General features: G+C 46.2%; 1 protein-coding gene across 6 annotated transcripts in view; it reads right to left on the bottom strand.

Moving 5' to 3' along the window:
* KATNIP (katanin interacting protein) overlaps positions 1–20,445 on the bottom strand; it is a 187,450-nt gene that overhangs the window by 92,828 nt on the left and 74,177 nt on the right. For all 6 annotated transcript variants that reach the window (XR_003610397.2, XM_028109842.2, XM_028109841.2 and 3 more), the window contains one exon: positions 3,681–3,948. Coding sequence is in view for 5 of the 6 variants with exons in the window: in XM_028109842.2 (XP_027965643.2) it covers positions 3,681–3,948 (268 nt within the window). In the remaining variant the exon portion in view is untranslated. The remainder of the gene's footprint in view (positions 1–3,680; positions 3,949–20,445) is intronic.

Here is a 20,445-nt window from a genome sequence, read left to right as displayed (position 1 = left end):
CACACATGCGCAGATGGAAGAAGGAGGCAGAAGGAGGGCCAGAGGGAGAGGGGACTCTGGAAGAAAGGCACAGCGAGGCTCAAGGTTGCTGGCTCTGAAGGTGGAGGCAGGGGCTGTGAGCCAAGGAATGGGGAAACCTCTAGAAGCTGGAAAAGGTGAGAGAAATTTTCCCCTAGCACCTCCAGAAGGATCACAGCCCTGCTGACACTCTGGGTTTAGCCCAGTGAGCCTCGTGTCCCACCTCTGGCCTGTAGAACCGTAAGATAATAAATCTGTGCTGTTTTAAGTCACCGAGTTAGTCAACATTTGTTACAGCAGCAACAGAAAACTAATACATACTATTATAAAGTAGGGCTCTGAGTTTCAAGCTGTTTGTCTTAAGTCCCAGAGCTGAGATCTGACCAGGCCCACCTGGCCTGGAGCCCTGCCCTGAACCACCTTCTCCCCATCTACCTCCCCCTCCTCTGCATAAGATGGCCCTCCTTGTTCGCAAGTCTACACAAGGATATTTTCTAGGGCACTAAAAGATCCAGACCCTTGGTGCTATGCTAGAACCCTGAGTCTTCATGGAAAGTGGCCTGGGATCACCTACCAGCCTCGTTGTGTACCACACTCCCCACATGCTCACTTGGCTCCAGCCACACCGGCCCTTTCCCTGTCCCTACCTACACCAAGCTCACTCCCTCTTCGAGCCCTTTGCACTTGCTACTCCCTGCCCCTGGGATGCTGTTCCCACGGCTGCTTCCTCTTCATTCCTGTCCCAGCTTCACCATCATCTCCTGAGAAGGCTTCTCTGACCACTCTAGCTCACAGGGTCCTTCTCTGACCCCCATTCCCCAACCAGTGTCCTGTTTTATAGTCTTCACGATATTTAAGACTCTTGGGGGTACTGCTCTCTCTTCCTCCCTGAATTCCTTTTTTTTGAGTGAGTGATTGAGAGAGAGAGAGAGCATGCACATGAGTGGTGGGGGGGGAGGGGCAGGGGGAAGGGAGAGAATCAAGCAGGCTCCACACCCAGCATGGAGCCCGACTTGGGGGTTTGATCTCAAGACCCTGAGATCATGACCTGAGCCGAAGTCAAGAGTCAGATGTTTAACCCACTGAGCCACCCAGGCGCCCCATCCTCCTCCCTGAATTCCTAAGCTGACCCACCACCTGACCTTCCCCATTCCAGTTATTAGGAAACTAACTTCTGCCTTTCTCTGTGCCACTCACACACTGGCCCTCACTCACAGGGAGGACACAGGGGATGCGATGGAGGTGGGGAGGTTGGGGAGGCTGGTGGCAGGAAGCCATCAAAGCGCAATCCAGCCACTCCCCTCCCTCCTCTGGCGGGGTTGCCCTCAGGGCACAAGGCCATCTCCCACCGCACTGATGCCATCAATGGCCCAGCTCCGCCAGCATCTGGAGCCGGGAGTCTGCCTAGTTCAGAGGGGCAGCACCGAGTAGCCAGCAAGTTGGCTCTTCTCAGTTGGAAAGGCGAACATTTGCTCTCCTATCAGATTCCCAAGCCCATCTCTCATTTGTTTCAATTAGGAGGGAAGACAGAGCGGGGTGGCGTTACTTACTGGTTCCTCATAGCCCAACCACTGCTTTGTAACTTGATCTGGTTTATGTACTCAGCCTAGTGATTAAGGGCCCAGGCTCTGGGCTCAGACTCCTGGCAAATTCAATCCCACTCTGCCCCTCCCTAGCCGTGTGACCTTGGGCAAGTTATCTGCCCTCTGTGTTCCCCAGGGTCCCCAGCTATGAAGCAAGGACGTTTGACAGGACTTGCCTTGGCATTGTGGTAAGGATTATAGATGCTAAGCCCTCGTAGTAGTGCTTGGTACATGTTAGTAAGAATTCAGTAAATGTTGGCAATTGCTATTACTTATTTATTATTACTTATTTATTCAGCGCTGTTCTGGGCCCTGGCAGAGCTCACAGGCCAGAGGGGGAGCAAGACAACCAGAATCTATAGCAAGACCAGTGCCATGATGATGCTCTGGGTGCAGAGGAGGTACTGACCCACCTGGCTGAGCTGGGAGGGCAAAGGAGGCTTCTTGCAGGAAGCCGCCCCTGAGCTGAGTCTTAAGCGGAAAGCAGGGAGCCAGGTTTCAGGGCTCAGAGTGGTGAGGAGAGGAGATGTGGGCACCTGGACAGAGGGAACAGCCCAAGTGAAGGTTTGGAGGCGAGAGAACACAGCGCGAGCACGTCTGAGGGACAAATGTTCTCTTCTCTGGAGGCAATGACCACCAGGTGTGCAGTTTCCAGAGCTGCCTGTTATTATATCCCGCCCCACACCCTTGCCCCCCAAATTCATATGTTCAAGTCTAATCCCCAGTACCTGAGAATGTGACTGTATTTGGAGACAGGGTCTCTAAAGAGGTAATTAGGGTAAAAGGAGTCAATTAGGGTAGGCACTAATCCAGTCTGCTGGGTGTCCTTGTGAGAAGAGGAGATTAGGACACACAGACCCACACAGAGGGAAGATACCCAGGGACAAGCCACGGAGAGAGGCCCAAGGAGAAAACAACCTGCCGACACCCCGACCTTGGACTTGCAGCCTCTGGAACTAGAAGGAAATACATTTCTGTTGCTGTTGAAGCTCCTCCCTAGTCTGTGGTACTTTGTTACTCAGCCTGAGCAGACTAATACACTTGGCCTGATTTCAGACATTCCCTCATTTCTCTTCCCTTAGGCTCACTCATGCTTCCCAGCTGGTTGGCCTTGATATTTGGCTCAGAAAGTATGGCACACACCTCTTTGAGGAGGGTGTGCTCGGAACAGAGAGGGAAGGGCAGGCAGAGACCAAGCCAACTTGGGACTGGTCACGGGGACTGTGGCAGGTTGGCCCCTCCCTGCCCCTCCTCAATTGCTTTCTTTACTCTCCTTTCCAGGGCCTTTTCTGGAAAACCTCCACTAGCCAACAGCTGCTATTTCCGCCTGCCCAGCACACTTTCCTCCTTCTTCAGATTCACCTCAATTTTTCCCTTGGAAACTATTATCAGTCCACGTGGTTTGGGTGGCAATAACCACACTCAGAGCCTTATGGGCTGGACCAGGTCAATCAGAGCCACAGTGACAAGTTCCGAGATGTGACCCAGTGTGGGTTCAAGAGCCAGGCCTGGGACCTTTGCTGGAGCTTTGAGGAAGAAAAATCCACTTTCTGATGGAGGCATAAAGCCAATGTCTCAATTCTGTGTCTGTATGTGGAGAGCCCACCTGTGAATGGGTCTTGTACCAATGTCTTGTACCAAGATAAAGGAAGGTAGAGATGAGAGAGAAGAAGGGAAGGAGAAGGGAAGGGGGAAGGAGGGGAGGGCAGAGTCCTTGACAGCTCTTCAGTTATCCAAGCCCTTTTGCTTAAGCCAGATGTATTAGCCAGTTATCCAAGTCCCTTTTGCTTAAGCCAGATGTATTAGCCAGTTGGCATGCAGATCCTGCTACACATCCTACAAGGCACAGGATAGACCCCCCAAACCATCCGCCAGACACCTGCCATCTGAAATTTCTGGGTCATCTATAGGTCTTTGGAAGCCTTGGCTTCTCACAATCAGCAGAGACCTGACATACCTCCCTGGCCTGTGGGACGGTCTCCCCAAAGCTGAACCCCAAGCACTGCTAGAAATTCAAGTCCTGCTCTTAGACCCAGACACATCAAAGGCAAAGACATGCCCACAAAAGACAGAACTCACTCTTGGAAGCTGGGTTAAATTCCAGCACCACGAGGGGGTCTGGGCCCTGGGGAGGGTGCCCTTCCATCTCCTGGCCCTCGGGAACATCCTTCTGCACGGAGTCCCCACTGCAAAGAGGGGGGTCCTCTCTGGGGTGGCCCACCAGCACCTGCTCCTCGGGCTCAGGCTCAGAGAGTACCTCTTCTTCGATCGAGTCATACTCATCACTGGAACAATCTCTTTGTTTCCTCTGTAGATTTACACTAAGTTCCAGGCTTTTTCTTAGCTCCTGCCAAAAGTCAGGAAGAGAAGCAAAAAATGAAATATGTTACTTTGAGAAAAACTGCTCTGAAAATAGATCATTAGAACCAAGGAACTATTCCCGGCAAACGAACATTTACCAAGATCACCTCGACGCATGGGGTTGTCATCACTTTGAAGACGAGGAAACAAAGACAGGGACAAAGGAGCAACTCTCTAGCAGAGCAGTATTTATAGTATGAACTGTGACCACACACCTGGGATGTCACTGAGAGTGTGTGTGTGTGTGTGTGCGTGTGTGTGCGTGCGTGTCTGTGTGTTATAGATGTTTTGGTTTGGGGCTCGTTTAAACAGATCATGGGGTCCCACCACCCAGAGTTTCTGATTCAGGGGGTCCTGGACAAGGCCTGACAATGCGCACTTCTAAAAAGGTGATGTTAATGCTGCTGGTCCAGGGACCACACTCTGAATATGAAATCCTGAAGGCCTCCAAATGCCCCTGAAATGCCAGATGGTACAATGTCTGGCAGATAGTTGTTGGGGGAGGTTGTCCTATGTATTGAAGGATGTTTAGAAGCACCTGAGATGTCATAAGATTTAGCACTTAACCATAGCTGCTTGATAATTTTTTTTCAATCTGTGTTTCATCTCCATGAGATAGTAGATTTACAATCTGAAGGACAGGCATTAAGATCTACACTTGGAGTGACCAGAAAATTGATCACCAAAGCCAGGACACTTTTGAAAGGGAAAATGGGCACTAGTCTGTTTACCCTGGGACAAGAAAATGCCAACTGGACTATCTGGGCAAGCCAGTGTGCTTGGTCAGCCTAGCTATACTTCTCCCACAGCTCATGCTGCCTCACACAGCTCTGAGAAAATGAGAAGCAATCAGTATCGCTTGCCTGATATTGGTGGTTGACCAGTAAACTCAATTGCCGTGCTGTCCATGTCTTAACCCCTGGAACTTGTGAATCAGTGACAGCTCATGAAGAGGGGAGAGGTACTAGAATACTTTGATCATTCTAGATAAATTGTCCTAAAAAAAGACCTGATGGTAGAAATACGGATACCACAGGTGTTGGCCTGTGGGGGCTCAGGAAACAAGGAACATGCTGTGGAAACTAGAGAGGGGATCCCGTGATATAGTGGCAGGAGCTTAGCTGGGCTGTGCCGACGGTTCTGTGATAAATGGAACTTGGAACTGAGATCTGATGATTTGGGAAACCTCAGCCTGTCCAGTCGCAAAAGATGCTAGTGAGCGGAGATTTGCACTCAAAAGAGCATGCCCCGGAGAGAAACCTGAGGCGTGGCCAGACAACCTTTGCTAGTACTTGAGAAGGATCCAAAGTTTAGAGAATTCAACCACATGGAGGGTTCTCTGAAGACACTAGACCTGGGACTCATGGATTCTCTTCGACATCCCAGCAGACACCAGGCACAGAGATAAGATTATACAGGAAAGATCCGAGAAGGAACCTCTTGTCTAATGGAGGGAATCCTAGAGGTGTACATAGGAGACCACATGATTTTTGAGGACGTCAAAAGTTGCCCGCTTGCACCAGAAAGGAGAGGAAGGACAAAATAAAAGAAGGCTGTTGTCCTCCCCAAATTCTACACTCAGGAAGCAGGATGGTACTCGGCTGCGATCATGTGCACCCTCCATGAGAGAGGAAGGATGGCTCCAAGGGCGGGGCCGTGGACCCAGAGGGCGGTGCCCTGAGCCACAGAGGATTACTCCAAGGCCTTGAAACACAGTGGGGTTTGCCCAGTTGGGATTTCAAAACTGCTTGGGTTTGGTGTCTCCCTTTTCCTTTCATTTTGTCCCTGATGTAATCAGAATGTCTGTCACCGTGACCCTGAGCCTGACCCACCATTGTACTTGGGGGCAGATAACTTGTCTTCTAGTTTCACGAGTCCGCAGATGGAGGAGAGGCTTTTGCTCTCAGAGGGGTTCTACCCGGAGTCCTACCCAGACCTAATTCAGATAATGCAGATGATGAGATATGGAAGTTTTGAGCGGGTGAGATATAGATGATATTCTGGACTTAATACCGTAATGGGTTGAGATATAGGGAAGCTTGGGATGGAATGGATGTGTTTTATATGTCGGATGGACATGGATCTTTGGGCGCAGAGGGCAGATTGCTGTCGGTGGAATGAATGGTCCCCAAAGATATCCACATTCTAAACCCTGGGACCTATGAATGTTACTGTACGTGCCAAAGGGTCTTTGCAGATGTGATTAAGGATCTTGAGATGGGAGAGATTAGCTTGGATTATCCAAGAGGGCCTAATGTGATTGCCAGTGTCCTTGTAAGAGGGAGGCAGGAAGACGGGAGTCAGAGAGAGAAGATATAAAACCGGAAGCAGAGGTTAGGGAGAAGAGATGCTACACTGCTGGCTTTGAAGGAGGAAAGAGCCACAAGCCAAGGAATGTCAGCAGCTTCTAGAAGGTGGAAAAGAAAAGGAGATGGATTCTCGTTTGGAGCCTTCCTAAGGAACACAGAGCTGCTGACATCTTTTATTTTATTTTATTTTATTTTATTTAAGATTTTATTTATTTATTTGAGAGACAGAGAATGAGAGATAGAGAGCACGAGAGGGAAGAGGGTCAGAGGGAGAAGCAGACCCCCCCTGAGCAGGGAGCCCAATGTGGGACTCGATCCCGGGACTCCAGGATCATGACCTGAGCCGAAGGCAGTCGCTTAACCAACTGAGCCACCCAGGCGCCCTGACATCTTGATTTTCAACGAGTGGAACTGAACTTGGATTTCCTTCCTTCCTTTCTTTCTTTCTTTTCTTTTCTTTCTTTCTTTCTTTCTTTCTTTCTTTCTTTCTTTCTTTCTTTCTTTCTTTCTTTCTTTCTTTCTTTCTTCTTTCTTTCTTTCTTTTAGACTTTATTTATTTATTTGTCAGAGAGAGAGAGAGAGAGAGAGAGAGAGAGAGAGAGAGCACAAGCAGGGGAAGAAGCGGGCTCTCCATGGAGCAAGGAGCCCGATGCGGGGCTCGATCCCAGGACCCTGGGATCACGACCCGAGCTGAAAACAGTTGCTTTATCGACTGGGCCACCTGGGCACCCCTGAACTTGGATTTCTGACCTCCAGAACTGTTAGAGAAGCCACTAAGTTGTAGGTTGTCACAGCAGCAAGGGGACACTCTCTTTTCCAGCTCTTTCCCTCCCACCCTGCCAACGCGAAGTATCAGTGACACTGACCGAGTGAACAGAACGCTGCCGGGCACATGGGAGCTGCGTGCCAAGTATCTGCTGAACGACGAAACTGTGCCAGGGATCAGGTGGTGTCTGGAAGCAGGGGGGGACAGCACCCATGTGCCTTGGAGGTGGTGGCATCGGTGGGGTAACCCCTTTGCAAGTTACTGAAGTCCTCCGATCTGTCTTTGGCACCCCCCCAAAAAAAGGGCTAACACACCCCTGCCTGACGGAATTGTTTTATTAAAGTAGTGCTCTGACCTGGGATGAGTTCGCCCCCCAGGGGACATTTGGCAATGACTTGGAGATACTTTCGGTTACCACTAGCTGGGCGATTCCTTGCTGGGAGACTGTGGTCACTGTCCAGGAAATCCCGATCAGTCCCAGGGCCCACGGTCATCCCTGCTGATGTCTACAGCAGAGTGGAGCCACCAACCAGAGTGGATGCTTGACCCCATGGTCACCTGAGCAGACTCCCTCCAGCCTCTTTGTCCCCTCTGCCACGTTGCAACCCCACAGTTTCAGTGACTGGAGTTTTGGGGCCCCCCCAGACTGGAGTGCCTACAGCTTTTGAGCTGGTCTGACTTGTCATCGTGATGAAGCGTCAGAGCAGTGACGCTCGGTCACTGCTCCCTGCTCCTTCTAGGTTGTCCACGCATAAAAGAAAACTCCTTTGCATTCCATGATGGTCCAATCATTGTGGGAGGAGGGGATGAGGTGATGGTTGCCATCACTAATTTACTCAGGCACGCAGGCGTGCTAAGGGCTGGGGTAATGGTGGGCAGTAAGATGGCGAAGCCTCAGACAATTGGGGCATAAAGAAAAAGGAACAGGGGCATTTCTGCTGTGGCCAGGACTGTGAAGGAAAGACCCAGCCTGGATGATGCACAGAGGGTGAGTGGGCTGAGAAGCCCCTGTTGAAAGCCGGTCAGGGAAGGCTGGCTGATGAACAACCACCCGATGAGTGTCTGGGGCCCGAGCATGTCAGGCAGGAGGAACAGCAGAGGCAAAGGCCAGGAGGCAGGCACGGCTGGAGGGCAGTGTGTACCAGAGGAGGGAGGGTGGGGAGCAGGGAGGGGTCACAGCAGGGCTTTAGAGGCCCCGAGGCAGAGTCTGGATTTTGGTTTATGTGACCACAAGAGGCCCCTGAAGGATGCTAAGCAAAGGCACACTGTTATGTGACTTGTGGTTTGAAAGGGCGCTATGGCTCTGGGATCCTGAGTGTATTTCGAGAGGCAGGGCCAGAGTGGAGACAGGGCACAGGGGTGCAGCTGCAGCTGGGGGGGGCAACAGAAGGGGGGACAGGGGGTGCCTCTGGAGATGCATCTGGGAGGCAGTGATGACGAATGACTGACTAGAAATGAACGGTGTATATACTCTTTGGCCAAGTCCCTCTGAGAATTTGTCCTTCGGTCTTAATATATGCAGATTGCTGAGGGATCACTGAAAATCGAGAATGTTCCAAATGTGCAACAAGAAGAGGTGGGTTAAATGCTCACTGAGCAGGCATCAATGGAGCCTCAAGCGGCCCTCACAGAGAAAACGAGGTAGATCTCGTGCACTTACTCAGAAAGGTAGCAGGATACACATTTAAGCCAAAACAAGCCCGTCGAAGAATGTACATGTAGAATAAATCCAATTTAAAAAAATTAGTCTCTGTGCATGTATGCAGATATCCACACGAAAAGTCTGGAAAAATAGTCACCAACTATTAACAGTGTTCTCTCTGGGGGTTGCACGATAAGAACTTTCTTTTCTCCACTGTTTTACTTATTATTTTTTTAATGATAAGCATGTTTCCAATTTTATAATTAGGAAAAAATTATACATTTACATTTTTGTTTAAATCCTGTCCCTGACTCCTGCAAAGAAGTAAATTCCCCACAGGAGTGGGAGGGACAGTGCGGTGCGGGGGCCCAGACAGCCAGCTATCTGAAGAGTAACTGATCTCCATCCCGGGGACTCACTCATCTCATCTCCGCAGAAGGATGACTCAGAAAGCAGCAAGCAGCCACACTCGACACTGAGTCTGTCTGACTTTGTGTATCCAGTCAAGTGGTCCAGACTTACAAATAACAGGGCACCAATTCTAATGGGAAGAAACTCAGGGAATCCAGCAGCCCTGAGCCCTTCTCCGGAAAAAAGCTCCCAGAACAAAATCTAAGCAATGAAGGGTGAGGTCAAAATAAAGAGCACAGACTTGGAGAAGCTATGGTAAAAGGTCTGATGGTAAACGCAGAAGCCACTTAGAGACCAAATAAATACAAGACAATTGTGCACACCTGGGTTACAGGCCAGACTGCAATGTTCTCCACCGAAGCCCTTAGCTTAGCTAACAAAAGCCAGAAGAGGGCAGGCAGCGAGGGTACACCCCTGGCCTCATTTTCCATTTCCATTCAAATCCATCTTCGGTGGAAACACACAGCGTTGAAACATGGCAACTCTGATCTCGTAATTTTTTTTTCATAATTTATTAAACCGATGAGATATTTTTAAAAACTCTTGTGATAAAAAAATCTGAATTTCAGTAATTGCTCCTGTTTCCATTTGCTTTTGCTTCTGTTACATTAACGCAAATTTCAAAGCCATAATCGTATTGACAAAACACATGAAAAAGAAGCCTGGATTCTGCACGGCTGGTATCTTCTCTAAAAAGGACAATAATACATTTGCTCACACTGGCTGAGCAAACTTTAGGAACCTATGCTCTTATAATTCCCATGTGATTTAAAACCATCTGTTCCTGGGGCAAAGGGGAGATGGAGGAAGAAGCCACATTCTCTTGAGGAAGCGATTCAAAACCTTTCCATCTGGAAGGATGAGGACCTTGGACTGGTCGCTTTGGAAGCCAACCTGCCCCTGCTTCAAAGGGATACCATGCAAGGGGAATCTACCAGTTGCTTTGAAGCTGTCATCCAGAAATTTCTCTGTGAAAACTAACTTTAGAGCTTTGCTTTACAACCTGGTCATATGTGCTTTCAGTGTTCGGTGTTTAAAATGTTAAGTTCTGGGATGCCTGGGTGGCTCAGTCGGTTAAGCGTCTGCCTTCAGCTCAGGTCATGATCCCAGGGTCCTGGGATGGAGCCCCGCATCGGGCTCCTTGCTCAGCAGGGAGCCTGCTTCTCCCTCTCCTGCTCCTCCGGCTTGTGCTCTCTTTCTCTCTCTCTGACAAATAAATAAATAAAATCTTCTAAAAAAATAAAATAAAATGTTAGGCTCATGCCCTTGCAACAGAAAGCCTTCTGCTCAGAGGCCAGGCGGTAAACAGGGCAGGTAGAGAACAAATCGGTCCCCCTCGCTGGAGAGCCAGGGAGGAGGTGGAGGGAGGAACAGACGCTGGGACCACCTGCTAAAAGGCAGCAGGGGTTTGAGGGACAGTGGATTAGTGCCTTACAGGCCTGATCTGTCTCCTGCTGGGCTAGGGAGAGATGGAACTGGGGGCCACGAAAATATAACATCCACAATAGCACCAGCTACCAATTACAAAGCTTTGCTACATATGGGGCACCGAGCTTAGTAACCTCTCCACCCATCTTATCTCAATGCAGCCTCCCACCATCCTGCTGGCTGTCCTTGTCTTATAGGCTCAGGGCACCTAAGTACATGCACAAGGTCATGCAACTAGCAACAGCAGAGCCAGTTTGGACGAATGACTGACTCCAAAGTCCGGGCTCCTCACCACGTGCCCGTGTTTATTCCCTGCCTGGCGCCAATGCGTCGGAAGCAACTGGTCTCTAGAGCGGGACAAAAGTCAAGCGCTCGGTGACTGTCCATCGGTTTGCATGGCATTGATGAAAGCTGCCTGTAAGAGCTTTTGACACAAAGCTGCCCAGAGGCCAGTAAACGTGCTAATTGTTAGTGTGTGCTAAGTGTTAGTGGAGGAAGCATGAAACCTCTGACTACACTCAGAAAGGGCAACGGCGGGGTCTAAATTCTGTGCCTGTGTTCTGGGCCTGACTCCAGCCACCCTGGGTCCTCAAGCAAGTCTCTGGGCCAAAGACTGCCCCTCCCACGGCCCTCCACCCTCCTCTAATGTGCCCTGGAGTCCTGACAAGGTTGCTGAAGGGCTGCAATGAGGTAATAGTTATGAATCAGTGTTCCCCTGATTGCTTTCACAGAACATTTCAGATTCAGATGACAGCATATTCTTCTTTATGTCGCAGATCCTACTGATTTTGCCTAAGAGAAGATCAGATGTTTTGACCACGAAGCCACAATGGAGACTCTGACAGTCCTCAAGAGGAAGCAGTGATCTCTGGGGTGGAGGTCACTGACCTGCAGCCAGCCCCCCTGCTCCCCAGTAAGACCCCCAATAAAATCTCTCATTTGGTTGGAAATCTTATAAAATTGGGGTATGGAATGCACCATTGGTTGAAATAATTCCCATTCACTCTTATTGCTGTCCATGAGCCATTTTGCACATGTATATTAATCTGCCTGGCCCAGAAAGGATTTTTACCCTGCACTGAAGGGTTAATTGACTAATTTGTTTTTTCTTTTCATTTGCTCATTTATTCAACCAATATTTGTTGTTGAGTGTGTTTGTCCCGAGAAGTAGGTCTGATTGCTAACTATTAGGGATAGAGGAATGAACCAGGCAGACAGAGTGTCTGTTCTCATGGAATTTCTAATCTGGCAACAAAGATGGCCATTCTAGAAGAAATGACAAGTGCAACAGGCTTCAAGAACCCAAACCTCGGGCTTGTCCATGCCTCAGACTTGGTGGCTCCTGGATCACAAACTTCCCAGAATAAAGCGACTTGAGCCCTTACTTTAGGTCCATGCTGTGTATTTTTGAAGTCACATTCCCCTCCACCAATTCTGATAGAAGTATGGCTAGGAAAATCTGAGTCATACATTATCTGCTTCAAATACATGTGTGATGTCGTTAGTTTTTGATACTTTCTTATTGCCCCATTCACCCTTGCATTGTCTTGTACTCATTTTCATTCAAAGCTAAATTTATTTATGAAGTACCTTGGCAGCTCAGTCTCAAATGTCCATTGTTATGAAGAAAAAAAAATTATCCTTGTCTTAGGGAGTGGAGTGAAGTCAGAGGGGGGCAGGGGCCCTGGAAGCAGAAGGCCCTGGGGGATGCCTGCCTGTTTCTGTGGCTGTGAGGCCCCTGGCAAGCGCCTTGGCATCAGCGTGCCTCTGGTGCCTCACCTGAGCCTGCCCAGAGCAGGGGCCGGCTGTGGAAAACTGGATAGGGGTGAGGGGATAAGCAACAAATAATGCCACCAGCCAACTAGAAATTTTGAGGAACGCCTGAAAGACAGAGAGCAGAGATCCCATCTATGAATAACTAAAAGCAAAGGAAACTTCAGACCCAAACATGGGCAGTAACATTTTCCACAGAAGGAGTGGTGTGTAGTTGAGTCCAAAGTCAAGATGGAGAGAGAGGAAGCCCTGGGGCATTCATGGTGAAGCTGCTTTTAGGGCTGCTGCCCCACCCCCCCGCAGTGTATTAAGTGTAGAGGTGCTCACTCACAGGCCCAGAGGGTGGGCGCTGGGGCAGAAAGGCAGGGCAATGCCCCAGGAAGTCACCGTCCCCAAGGTAGGCAGAAGCTCCCATACCTAAGGTACACAGCATGTTGTACCCCAACTGCACAATCAACAGGGTCATGTTACGTCAAACAGAATGGGTAGAGGGCGTGGGATTGTCAAATACAAAGATGAGCACACAACCAAGAATGAGAAAACATCTGGGGAAAATCAACACCCTGAAAGATAGGCACCATATTTAATTAGCAATAGAACTAATACCCAATAAAAGAGAGTTAATAGAACAAATAGAGGAAGACTTTAGAATACAGAAAATTAATATCCTTGGAGAGATGAAAGAGGACATTTCATCCATGAAAAAGAAACAACTAGATATTCCCAAAGTTTTAATTTTATTAACATTTTCAAAAGATAAACTAAATAGCAGAAACAGATAAAAGATGTGCTAGAAAATCAAATCAAAACAATTTTATAAGAACACAGCACAAAAAGACAAAAGTAAAGTGTGAAAGATCAGGAGACTTGAAAGGATAGATGTGGGCCAATGTTTGTGCAATAGAAACTCCAGGAACAGAAGAGACACAATGAAAGAGAGTAATAATAATAATAATGGAAGATTTTCCAGTGCTAAAAAAGGACACAAACCTTCAAATTGAAAAGGTACACCTACAGCTTTAAGTGGGACAGATATTAATACTGATCTATTCATAAGGATAAAAGATCCAACCTATCAGAAAATATCTTGACTCTATATGCACACAATAATAGTGATCTGAAATATATAAAGCAACAACAGAGAAATATAAGGGAAAATTGACAAGTTCAGAGAAATCAACCAGATTAAATAAACAAAAATTAAGTAGGATCTATTGCAGTGGTTTGCTAATGAGCATAAAAATTTCCTGCCTTATTAAATATGCAGGTTCCAAACACTCCATTCACGACCCTACTACGTTCCCCCATCTAATTTTGTATCTTTGAGTGGGAAATTTCACATTTTTAATAAGCAGCCCAGGTGATTCTGATGTAGGTGGTCTGGGACTATATGTTAAGACTCACCAGGTTAAATAACTCAATGAATGGCTTTACTTAATAGATACATTGAGAACTTTGTACCAAAAGGAGAATAATTATTATTCTTTTGAAATACTATGGAGCAGTCATAAAAATAATCTGGTAGACCACAAAGCAAACCTCAAAAACTTCCAAAAACCAGAAACCAAACAAGTCATTCTCGGATCATAATGTAGTAAAATGAGAAATTAACAGAAAAGGACAGAAAAAAAAATAAACAAAAAAGCTATTTACTTAGAACTTTCATAAAAACTCTCCTATATAAAGAGGGAAATCCCTCCCCTCCCCAATCACAAACCAATTAGAAATAAATGACAATGAAAACACTCCACACATAGCAAAATTTGTGGGATAAGGACAAAACAGCGTTCGTAGGAAAACTTATAGCCTTAAAATTGCCATATTCAAAAACAAGACTGAAAACAGATGAATTAGCATTTAACTTAACACACCAGGCTGTAATGTGGAGGTGGGGAGAGAACCAAAGCAATAAATTAAACCACCAAATTTAGGGAAATCAAGATAAAAGTAAAAATGAACTGAAATAGAAGCCAATAAATGAATGAGTGAATAAATAAGTAAATGATGAAGTAAAGTATATGTGCTCAATAAAAGTAAAAGCTGGGCATGGTTTGGCTAGGTAGGCAGAGAGAGCTTTTCACATTTTACTCACCTCTGATTGTTTGACTCTTTTCTAATGAGAAAGCACTCATATATTAGATGTCGTATTAAATGATACAAAATCATGTAAAAATACCTAAGAAATCCTAAGTAGGCTATAACTGCAAGAAATAAATGGCATTATTTATTCAAGTAGTGACTCAGAGATCAGTTATTTTTTACTCTCATTAAGACTGAAAAAGATGAATTCTTAATCTCAGGAAACAAACTGAGGGTTGCTGGAGTGGTGGGGGGTTGGGAGGGATGGGGTGGCTGGGTGATAGACATTGGGGAGGGTATGTGCTATGGTGAGCGCTGTGAAGTGTGCAAGACTGTTGAATCACAGATCTGTACCTCTGAAACAAATAATGCAATATATGTTAAGAAAAAAAAAAAGAAGATAGCAGGAGGGGAAGAATGAAGGGGGGTAAATCAGAGGGGGAGATGAACCCTGAGAGATGATGGACTCTGAAAAACAAACTGAGGGTTCTAGAGGGGAGGGGTTTGGGGGGATGGGTTAGCCTGGGGATGGGTATTAAAGAGGGCACATTCTGCGGAGAGCACTGGGTGTTAAGCACAAAGAATGAATCATGGAACACTACATCAAAAACTAGTAATATATGGTGATTAACATAACAATAAAAAATTTAAAGAAAAAAATAAATAAAAAATATCAAAAAAAAAAAGACTGAAAAAGATGTTTTTGGGGTGCCTGGGTGGCTCAGTCGGTTAGGCGTCTGCCTTCGGCTCAGGTCATGATCCCAGGGTCCTGGGATCGAGCCCGGCGTTGGGCTCTCTGCTCCACCTTGGGGAGCCTACTTCTCCCTCCCCCTCTGCTTGCTGCTTCCCCTGCTTGTGCCCTCTCTGTCAAATAAATGGATAAAATCTTAAAAAAAAAATAGACGAAAAAGATGCTTTAGTAACTCAGATACCATCCGGTGTCTTCACTAACAGAAAAGCTCTATTGGGTGAAAGAATCACTACATCTTTTACTTCTGGACCTGCATTTCATGGGCAGTTAGTGCTTGTTCAGCATCATTCCACATGAATCATTCATGCTCGTCACTGAAGAATTCCTGTACAGCTGGCCTTGTGCTATCTGACCCTAATGCCATCAGTCAGCCTGTCCTTTGGTCTGAGCTGTCTAGCTGGGCATCTCTGGGTGCATTCAGGGCACCTTGCCCCCCAATGGCTCTGGGTCCCAGAGGGGCTAACTCAAGTGTCCCTGGAAAGGAGAAAGACCTTTCCCCCCTCATGTCAGGAACAGACAACAGCTATCTAAACCAAAAGTTGCAAGCTGGTGGTCTCAGGCCAAATCTGGCCAGCCATATATTTTGTTTGATCTATAGAAAACAGTAATCAACGTAAAAAAAAATTGGAGAAACCAAACACAAAGAAACCCAGATACCTGGCTTCTCTTAAAATTAGAAAGCTCGGTATCACTGGGCCCCTGCTTCCACACAATGACAGCCAAGCTGTGCTGACAACACTGTTCCCTACACCCCCCACCACTCCCTGCCATGCCCTGATATCCAGGCCGAGGGCTGTTACCCGCTTGTCTCTCTATGTCACTTAAAATATTCAAATAATTCAAAACAGAATAGGACTTCCAGGGAAGGTGGTGGAACAGGAGGATCCTAAGCCCATTTGTCCCACAGATACAACTAGGTAACACCTACATCAGTGTAAATAACCCGAAAGTGACCTGAAGACTGGCAGACAGACTCTCCACAGCTAAATGTAGTGAAGAGGCCACATTGAAGAAGGTAGGATGAGCACAGATGCAGTCAGGAGCTAAATGGACTTGTAGGACCATCCACAGGAGGGACAGAGGGAGGGACATCACAGGTGTGGAGAGGGGAGAGAAACAGACCCTCACATGGGCACCCCAAGCAAGGGGAACCTGCATGAGGAAGACAAATTCCCATTAACATTTGGCTTTGCAAACCAGAGGGGCTGAATCTCATGAGTTCTTATAATCAGTGAGGCTTAACACCCAGAACTTTAAAAAACTCAGTGGCTTGGCTCTGGGAGATCCAAGAGGGAGAGAGGAAACGGAGTCCCTTCTCCTTAGAGAGACAGCCCAACAAACAGCCCTGTGGAGATACAGTGCAGAAGCAGCGGTTTGAAAAATGCCTGAGGCATAAGGGAGGGACATTTGTTTGCTAGTCTCATAGTGTGTGCTGGAGGGGGAGGGATCTTTAGTAGACTTCTCCTGGAACAAATGAGCTGGCTAGTGCCATTTCCCTCGCTTGTCCCCCAGCCTAGACACACAGACACCTGTGGGGACCAGCACAGCACCAACACTTTCTACCTGGCTTGCTAACAGTGTGCCTGCCCCCAGGTTCTCCTGCGGACATACCCCACTCCTATACCCTTGGCTGGAGCCCATCCAAAGTGGTGCCCCAAGCTTGGCATTGTGCAGGCAGCTGCATCAGGGGCCAGTGCCACTAAAAGTGACTCTTGCCCTGGGGAGAGGAGAAGATAACTACATATACCAGTCCATCTGTGGCTCCAGCTGTGGGGTGGGGGCAGATATCTGGTCTGACTGCAAGCCCCGCCCACCAACAAAAGCTTCTCAGGGGACAACACAGGGAAAGCACCCTACAGTTTGGTGCTATTGCCTCTCTAGCAGTATGCCCAGTCTAGCATATATACCTGGTCTGACTTGACTCAGACTGGCCCACTAACAACACAGGGACTAAACACTGACCTAAACAGGCCAAGAGAGCCACTGTAGATGGCTGGACTGACAGGAATCCTGGCTTAGCTACAATAGCCAGGACATGCAACACACATAAGAGACACCCCTGAGGTTCTGGAAAACAGAGGACATTGCACTGCAGGCCACCAGAGGACATCTTCTTCACAAGGCCACTAGTTTCAAGACCAGGAGATGGAGCTGACTTTCCTAACACATAGAAGGAGACACAGGGAGTTAGACAAAATGAGGAGATAGAAGAAGATGTCCCAAATGAAAGAACAGGACCTCAAAGAATATACCTGACAGAGAATTTAAAATCCTAAAGATACTCACTGGACTTAAGAGTGGAAGACCTCAGTGGACTCAAAAAAACCACAGAAAACAAAAGTGAACTAATCAGAGAGGAAGAATGTGACAACTTAAATGAAAAATACACCAAAAGGAATGAACAGTAGGCTAGAGGAAGGAGAACAGATCAGTGACCTGGATGTCAGAGTAATGGAAAGCAATCACGTTGAACAGAAGGGAGAAAAAATAGTAATAAAAAAATGAAAATGGGGCACCAGGGGGGCTAAGTCGGTTAGGCCGATGACTCTTGATTTCAGCTCAGGTCATGATCTCAGGGTCCTGGGATCAAGCCCCACGTCAGGCTCCATATCTAGTCTTAAGCAGGCTTAAGATCCTCTCTCCACCCTCCCTCTGACCCTCTCCACCACCACTCCTGTGCACTCTCTCTTTAAAAAAAAAAAAAAGAAAGAAAATGAAAATAGATTAAGGGAACTCAGTGACACCATCAAGCATAATAACATTTGTATTATAGGGATCCCAGAACAAGAGAGAGAAAATTTATTTCAAGAAATAATAGCTGAAAACGTCTCGAGTCTGGGGAAGGAAACAGACAACCAGATCCAGGAGGCACAGAGAGCAGCCAACAAAATCAACTCAGTGAGGTTCACATCAAGACATACAGTAATTAAAATAGCAAGAAGTAGTGATAAAGAGAGAATTTTAAAAGCAACAAGGGAAAATAGTCATATACAAGGGAAACTGCAAAAGGCTTTCAGTGGATTTCTCAGCAGAGACTTTAGTAGGGCTGGGAGTGGCAGGATATCTTCAAAGTGCTCAACACAAAACAAAACAAAATCTGCAACCAAGAACACTCTATCCAGCAAGGCTACCATTCATAATAGAAGGAGAGATAAAGAGCTTCCTAAACAAAAGTTAAAGAAATTCATGACCACTAAGCCAGCCTTATGAAAAATGTTAAAGGGGACTCTTTGGAAAGGAAAGACCATAAGTAGGAGTCAGAAAAGTAGGAACCACAAAAGGAGTAAAATGAAGTATATCTATAAAAATCAGTCAAGGGATTCACAAAATAAGAGAACGTAAAGTACATCATATACCTACAATGCTGGGGGAAGGAGAGGAGTAAAGAATGGGTTCAAACTTAAGCTGCCATCAACTTTATGATATAGACTGTTATATGCATAAGATGTTACATACAAACCTAATGGTAACCACAAATCAAAAACCAGTAATAGATACGCAAAAAATAAAGAGAAAGCAATCCAAGTATATCACTAAAGAAAGCCTGCAAACAGTGAGAAAAGAGCAAGAGAAGAAAGGAACAGAGAACTACAAAAACAAACATAAAACTGGGGTGCCTGGGTGGCTCAGTAGGTTAAGCGGCTGACTACTGAGTTCAGCTCAGGTCATGGTCTCAGGGTCCTGGGAGCAAGTTCCGCATCCAGCTCCCCAATAAGCGGGGTGTCTGCTTGTCTCCTTCTCCCTCTGCCCTTCCCCCTGCTTGCTCTCTCTGTCTCTCTCAATTAAATAAATCTTTTTTAAAAAAAGGAAGCTAAAAAAAAATATAAATAAATAAATAAAAAAAACCAGAAAACTTCTTCACAGCAAAGGAAACAATCGGCAAAACGAAAAGACAATGTACTGAAAGGGAGAAGATATCTGCAAGGGTTAGTATCCAAAATGTAAAGAACTTACACAACACCAAAAAATCCCAAATGATCCAATTAAAAAATGGGCAGAAGACATGGACAGACATTTCTCCAAAGAAGACTTCCAGGTGGCTGAAAGGCACATGAAAAGATGCTCAACATCACTCATCATCAGGGAAAGGTAAATCAAAACCACAATAAGATATCACTTCACACCTGTCAGAATGGCTAATATAAAAAAACACAAGAAACAACAGGCGTCAGTGAGGATGTGGAAAAAAGGAAACCTCGTGCACTAGGGAACACAAACTGGTACAACCAGAATGGAGGTTCCTCAAAAAACTAAAAATAGAATTACCATATGATCCAGTAATTCCATTATTGGGTATTTACCCAAAGAATATGAAAACACTCATTCAAAAAGATACATGCACCCCCATGTTTATTACAGCATTATTTATAATAGCCAAATTATGGAGGCAGCCCAAGTATCCAATGATAGATGGCTAAAGATGTTGTGGCATATATATATATATATACACACACACACGATGGAATATTATTCAGCCATAAAAACAATGAAATCCTGTCATTTGCAACAACATGGATGGAGCTAGAGAGTATTACGCTAAGTAAAATAAGTCAGCGAAAGACAAATAACATATGATTTCACTCATATGTGGAATTTAAGAAACAAAACAAAGAAAAAAAAAAAAGAGAAAGAAACAAACCAAGAAGCTTAACTATAGAGAAAAACAGCTGGTCATCAGAAGGGGGGTATAGGAGGAAATAGGTGATGGGAATTAAGAGTACATTTGTCATGCTGAGCGCTGAGTCATGTACAGAATTGTTGAATCACCATATTATACACCTGAAGCTGTTTTTACATTGCATTTAGCAATACTGGAATTAAAATAAAGTACAGCAGGAAAAATGATGACCCCAGCACAACACGAGGCGAGCCAATGAGACACATTTGTGAGCTGAAGCTGGCCCTTGCAGTCTGGGGTCCAGGACCTCCCCATTGGCCACACCTACTTCTATTCATCACTGTATTTCTACTCTTATCTTGAAATCCAGCTTAATTTTTTCAAATCATAACTAATAAATCCTCTCCTACATGCCCCTATTTTCTCTGAATTGTTTCTTTTCCAGTTTGAAACATGTTTTTTTTTATTATGTTATGTTAGTCACCATACAGTACATATTTTGAATGTGACTAAAGTGAGAAAAACCAAATATGAAGTATTCATATTCATTTTCTTTTTTTAATTTAAAAAAATTTTTTTTATTTATTTGACAGAGAGAGAGATAGTGAGAGAGGGAACACAAGCAGGGGTAGTGGGAGAGGGAGAAGCAGGCTTCCTGCTGAGCAGAGAGCCCGATGCGGGGCTCGATCCCAGGACCCTGGGACCA

Source organism: Eumetopias jubatus, unplaced genomic scaffold (assembly GCF_037043125.1).
Source record: "Eumetopias jubatus isolate StellerSeaLion01/CBP00866 unplaced genomic scaffold, mEumJub1_p1.0 scaffold_12, whole genome shotgun sequence".
In the NCBI taxonomy this organism is placed as follows: domain Eukaryota; kingdom Metazoa; phylum Chordata; class Mammalia; order Carnivora; family Otariidae; genus Eumetopias; species Eumetopias jubatus.
Note: the sequence above shows the minus strand (reverse complement) of the source record. Positions and strands in the feature narration are given on the sequence as shown.